At 49.2% G+C, this 6,160-nt stretch overlaps 1 protein-coding gene across 1 annotated transcript; it reads right to left on the bottom strand.

Moving 5' to 3' along the window:
- Nucleotides 1–5,351: 5,351 nt before the first annotated feature.
- LOC136469024 (uncharacterized) lies at nucleotides 5,352–5,654 on the bottom strand. The gene has a single exon (XM_066467375.1). The coding sequence runs from the start codon at nucleotides 5,652–5,654 to the stop codon at nucleotides 5,352–5,354; it is 303 nt and encodes a 100-aa protein (XP_066323472.1).
- Between the last annotated feature and the right edge of the window lie 506 nt (nucleotides 5,655–6,160).

Below are 6,160 nucleotides of genomic sequence, written 5' to 3'. Positions count from 1 at the left end.
ATTAGATATACCTCTTTTCCAATTAATACATCGGATTCATAACCTTGGATCAAGGCCTATTCAGGGGAAACTATTAAACCCTAGGTTGTGTGGATATAATCTCAGCCAACATATGCAACGCAGTACTTTTGCTAATACATGCAAATGCATATCATATTTTGTCTATCTATCAATAATTGAACGCACCAGTAGGTGAATGTCAAGAAGTAGTCTGTTGTCAAGGCAATAATATGAGCCAGTCTGGTATTTGCTGTAAAACCTCATATTAATTAAGTAGTCATGCATTACAATAGTTACTCCAAATTTCCTTGCAAACACATCTCTCTTAATCATTTCTTTGCTTGTATCTGAAATCACATTCAAGTAATGCCCCTTGATTTCACCAATTTTGGCTTGTGCTTTATAAATTGCTTCTGCACAAAGGATAAAATAATCTATCTAGTGCATAAATGGCTGTGGTTTGAATTTTGGTAAAATCAAGTTCAACATGTAGACACTCAGCAATCCGCGTGATATATCACAATTTATTTTTGGAAATAATGCCAATTTTTTTTTGTAACGACCCGAGTTCATTACAATATAGGCTCTTAATTTGGACCATCAGAGAAACACCTTATCAAGTTCCTGTGGAGATCCCTAGTGCCTTGAGCAAGATCAAATGTTATGAGATCATCAGTCAAACCTCGCAAATATCCCTTGGATAGGCCCGATCAGGTCAGGTTAGTGATCGGAGAAATGTATAAACTTCTACACATGTTGAAAGGCAATCAATTGACATCATCAACACCAGCTCAAACCCAGTGAATATCCTAGGATGTGATATCTTGGTCTCCAATACCAAGTCACTCAATTACTTAGTCAATTTAGCACAGGCAGGGAATTACCGGAGACTCCGCCAACTAGCCCATAGATCACCGGACAGTCCAATAGATCACAGGACAACATGAATAAGTGGGAAATGAGTTGTTTTCCACTTGTGTACCTTGGACCCACATGTCAGCACGAGAATGAGGTATTCACCAGCTAAAACCACTCCACCTCACTTACTCTCTCACTCATTCATTTGCAACTCTCTCTCTCTCTAAAACTCAAGAACAAAGATGAACCCTAAAACTAGAGAGAGAAAGGAGAGTTTGGATTGAAGAAGGAAAAGTAGAAGAAGGGAAGCACCAGCATCACCTCATGGACATCTTCAACACCTTCAACCCCATCCATGGTTAGCTCAAGATGAGTAACTTTCATTTCTTGGATTCTTCTCGAAGGCCTAATTCGTGGGTTTTGGTGAAGGCTTGAGGTTTCTTACTGGTGGTGGTTCCATCATATGTAGAGTAAGTTCAAGAGATCTTTGTCTAGCTCAATCACCCAATCATCCTATGGTTGGTCTCTTGATTCATCTTTTGGAACATTTGCAAGAGGAAGCTTATGAGAAGCCAATCTCCCTTTGGATGTGTAAACAAGGACATAAAGAAGTTAGGTCTTCAAGTTTTTGGCTACGGAAGCTCTCAAATCTCAGAGCTAAGTTCTCAATCTCAATCTCAATCTCATGCATGTTTTATTCTCTAATTTCTCATGTTTTTGGTTTAATCCCCAAACCCATAGTGAAGCTTCTCCCATCCGTTTCCTAGCAATGGTCGTGCTGTTCGGTCAATTCGGGCTACATGTTGAAACAAGAATTTCCTGTGGATATAAAGATGCGGACATCCCGTGCAAGAATTTAGTTAAGCAGGGAAGCCAGACGGCGAAACTTGTAACAAATGGACATGCTTTCAAATTTCATTACAGCGAATAGCTTCTTATTTCTTCTCCCCTTTTTGTGTAAAAAAGGTTTAGCGCATCCCGACCCTTTCCGTGGTTAAGGTCGCAAAAGCTCAGAGTGCGGGTGAGCCAATTCTGATAACGCTGGTGAACAAAGAGACCGTAGCCGTTAGGGCGTGGGTTTCTCGCAGTCATACCAGTCATACTTAGGAATTGTTCCCATAAATCAAGCTCCTAGGAATTAACGTGAAAAAGGAGGGCATGCACAGAGAATGTTTGTCGGATAAATGAGCTCACATCAGCCCCCGAGTGAGGTCTGACCCTTTGCCATTTGCAGGGGTCGGATGTCACGAAAGATCAGGGATTTCGATAACAAAACTGTAAGAGAAAGTATGCATTTATTTTGGGGTAAAAGCGACGTAGCTGCTCGATGTTCCAGGCATTGGTGAAGACCTCGCCGTCGATGGTTTTCAGCTTGTAGGTGCCTGGCCAGAGTATCTCCGCGACGATGTATGGTCCCTCCCATGGCAGGGAGAGCTTGCGGCGGTCCTTGTTGCTCTATACGAGGCGAAAGACCAAGTCCCCAACGTTGAAGGCTCGGCCCCACACCCAACGGTTGTGGTACCATCGCAACGCCTGTTGGTACTTGGCTGAGCGAAGGAGGGCAACGCCACATGCTTTGTCCAGCTAGTCCATGGCATCCTCGTGGGATGCCTCGGCTCCCTATTCATTGTATGCCCTGATCCTTGGCGCTCCATAGTCGAGGTCGGTTGGGAGGATAGCCTCAGAACCATAGACCATGAAGAAGGGCGTGTAACCGGTGGCTCGACTGGGGGTTGTCCTTAGGCTCCAAAGTACCGCGGGGAGTTCAGAGACCCACCGTGCACCAAACTTGTTCAACCGGTTGAAGATCCTGGGCTTGAGGCCCTATAGGACCATGCCATTTGCGCGCTCGACCTGCCCGTTTGTTCGAGGGTGCGCGACAGTGGCCCAATCGACCCGGATGTGGTATTCATTGTAGAATCGAAGGAACTTTTTTTCGGTGAACTGCGTACCGTTGTCCGTGATGATGGAGTTCAAAACTCCAAAGTGATGGACGATGTCGAGGAAGAACAGTACAGCTTGCTCGAACTTGATCGCGGAGATCAGCCGAGCTTCTATCCATTTGGTAAACTTGTCTATGGTGATGAGCAAGTAGGTGTATCCTCCGAGCGCCTTCTTGAGAGGTCCAACCAGATCGAGCCCCCAGATCATCTGGAGTGCCTGGGCCGGGAGGTGAGTTTGCCGAGCATAGTACTAACACCCTTCACAGGTGCGTATGATCTGCTCGGCGTCGGCTACTGCAGTGGGCCAGTAGAAGCCCTGTTGGAATGTGTTTCCAACCAAGGTTCTAGGCGTGGCGTGGTGACCGCAGACCCCACCATGAATATCACTCAGCAAGAGCTTCCTTGCTCAATGGGGATGCAGCGCTGTAGGATCTTGGTGTGGCTTTGTTTGTAGAGTTCGCCCTCCACAAGAACGAAGGACTTGGCGCGGCGTGTGAGCTGTCGAGCCTCTGCCTTGTCTATCTACAGTGCATCATGGAGTAGGTAGTTGAGGTAGAGTGTTCTCTAGTCGACTAGAGGGTCAAGCTCTGTTGCTGGATCTTCTTCAAGCCCCATGACCTCGGGACCGGACGGAGCCATCGGTTGGTTAGCCCCCGAGGCTAGATCGGGTGGACCGTCGTTGGCCTATTCTGGCCCTTCATAGCGTACCAAGGGCTTATGTTGGTCGCTGGCGAAGACACTATTGGCACTGACTCTCGACCGGATGCCACCTTCGCAAGCGTGTCGGCCGCCTCGTTGAGGTGCCTCGGGATGTGATTGAGTTTGAGGCCGTCGGACTTCTCGGCAGTATGCAGCCATCTTGGCGTCATGACAGTTTGACTCCTTCATGACTTGGTCGACGACCAGCTGGGAGTCGCCCCAAACATCGAGGCGTCGGATGCCCAACTCGATGGCAATGCTAGGCCATTGATGAGTGCTTCATACTCAGCCACATTATTGGATGAGGGGAAATGGAGACGAATCATGTACCTCATGCATACCCCGAGGGGCGATACAAAGACCAGCCCTGCACCGGTGCCCCTCTTCATCAATGACCCATCAAAATACATCATCCAGTACTCTTGGTCGATGATCGTCGGTGGCATTTGGACCTCGGTCCATTCCGCGATGAAGTCAGCCAACACCTGGGATTTGATCGCTGTTCGGGAGGCATACGTAATGCCCTGATCCATCAACTCCAAGTGCCCATTTTGTGGTTCTTCCCATGGTGTCCTGGCTTTGGACGACCTCGCCGAGGGGGAACGACATCACGACCGTCACCAGGTGTGACTCAAAGTAGTGGCGTAGCTTCCTTTTGGTGATGAGGACGGCGTACATGAGCTTCTAGATTTGGGAGTAGCGGGTCTTAGAGTTGGATAGTACCTTGTTGATGAAGTACATAGGGCGCTGCACCTTGACGGCGTGCCACTCTTCTTCCCGCTCCACCACTAGGATGGTGCTGACCACTTGTGTGGTGGCCGCTATGTATAGCAGAAGGGATTCTCCATCGGTTGGAGGAACCAAGATCGGGGCCTTTGTTAGAAGCAGTTTGACCATGTCAAGTGCCTCCTGGGCCTCGGATGTCCATTCGAAGCGGTTGGCTTTCTTCAAGAGTTGATAAAGGGGGAGACCTCGTTCGCTGAGGCATGAGATGAATCGGTTGAGTGCGACGAGGCACCCTATAACTCGCTGAACCCCCTTTATATTCTGAATCGGGCCTAACCTTGTGATGGCTGAGATTTTCTCCGGGTTGGCTTTGATGCCACGCTCAGAGATGATGAAGCCGAGTAGCATACCCCTTGGGACCTTGAAAACACACTTCTCGGGATTGAGTTTGATGTCATTGGCTCAGAGTTTTGCAAAGGTCTGCTCAAGATCGGCAATGAGGTGGTCAGCCCATTTGGACTTGACCACGATGTCATCAACATAGGCCTCAATGGTCCACCCGATAAGGTCCCCAAAACACTTGAGCATACAACGCTGGTATGTAGCCCCAGCGTTCTTTAGACCGAACGGCATTGAGACATAGCAAAATGATCCAAAGGGGGTGATGAAAGATGTCACGAGCTGGTCAGACTCTTTTATCGTGATTTGATGGTACCCGGAGTATGCATCAATGAAACAGAGGGTTTCGCACCTCGATGTAGAGTCAACTATTTGGTCTACGTGTGGCAAAGGAAATGAATCCTTTGGGCACGCTTTGTTGAGACCCATATAGTCAACACACATCCTCCATTTCCCACTCTTCTTTCGTACAAGAACGGGATTGGCTAACCACTATGGGTGGTATACTTCCTTGATGAATCTGGCCGCTGAAAGTTTTGCTATCTCTTCGCCGATGGTCCTGCATTTCCCCTCGTCGAAGCGATGTAGGCGTTGCTTCACCGGCTTAGAGCCTGGGTGGATCTTCAAGGTATGCTCGGCGACTTCCCTCGTAATGCCTGGCATATCTGAGGGTTTCCACGCAAAAATGTCTTTGTTGCCGCGGAGGAAGTCGACGAGCGCGCTTTCCTATTTGGAGGAAAGCGTGGTACCAATGCACACCATTTTGTCCTTAGAGCTGTGGGAATCTATGAGGACCTCTTTGGAGCCCTCTGCTGGTTTGAAAGACTCGGTCGACTTCTTGGTGTCGGGCGCTTCTTTGGTGACCTCCTTCTTGATGGCGACGAGCTCTCTGGAGGCGATGATTGCTGCGGTGTGACCACAGCACTCGACCTTGCACTCATAGACACGCTGGAAGGAGGTGCCGACGGTGATGACCCTGCCGGGGCCTAGTATTTTTAGCTTGAGGTATGTGTAGTTGGGGACGGCCATGAACTTCGCGTAGCATGGACGTCCCAGGATGGCATGGAAGGTTCAGGGGAACCCGACCACCTCAAAGGTGAGGGGTTTTGTCCTATAATTGGACGGATCCCTAAAGGTAACAGGCAGATCGATCTGCCCAAGTGGCATGGCCTGCTTTCCAGGCATGATGCCGTGGAGAGGTGCTCGGGTTGGGCGAAGGCGTGTTCGGTCGATGCCCATCTCGTCGAGCATCTTGGCATACATGATGTTGAGGCCGCTGCCTCCATCCATTAGTATTTTGGTGAGCCACTTCGTGCGGATAATCGGGTCGACCTCGAGCGGATATCTCCCCGGATGCGGAACGCTCTCTGGGTGGTCGGCCCAATCGAAGGTTATGGCGGACTTAAACCACCGGAGGAAGGTAGGTGTGGCCAGTTCGATCATATAGACCTCACGGCGCGCGACCTTCTGACGGCGTTTGGAGTCATAGGCCGCCGATCCTCCGAAGATCATGAGGCAACCGTCCGGCATCAGAA

This window comes from Miscanthus floridulus, chromosome 8, assembly GCF_019320115.1.
Source record: "Miscanthus floridulus cultivar M001 chromosome 8, ASM1932011v1, whole genome shotgun sequence".
NCBI lineage: Eukaryota > Viridiplantae > Streptophyta > Magnoliopsida > Poales > Poaceae > Miscanthus > Miscanthus floridulus.
Note: the sequence above shows the minus strand (reverse complement) of the source record. Positions and strands in the feature narration are given on the sequence as shown.

Bases quoted from the DNA above. Each gene is read 5' to 3' on its own strand.
- LOC136469024 (XM_066467375.1), bottom strand. From the start codon at position 5,654: ATGGCCGTCCCCAACTACACATACCTCAAGCTAAAAATACTAGGCCCC.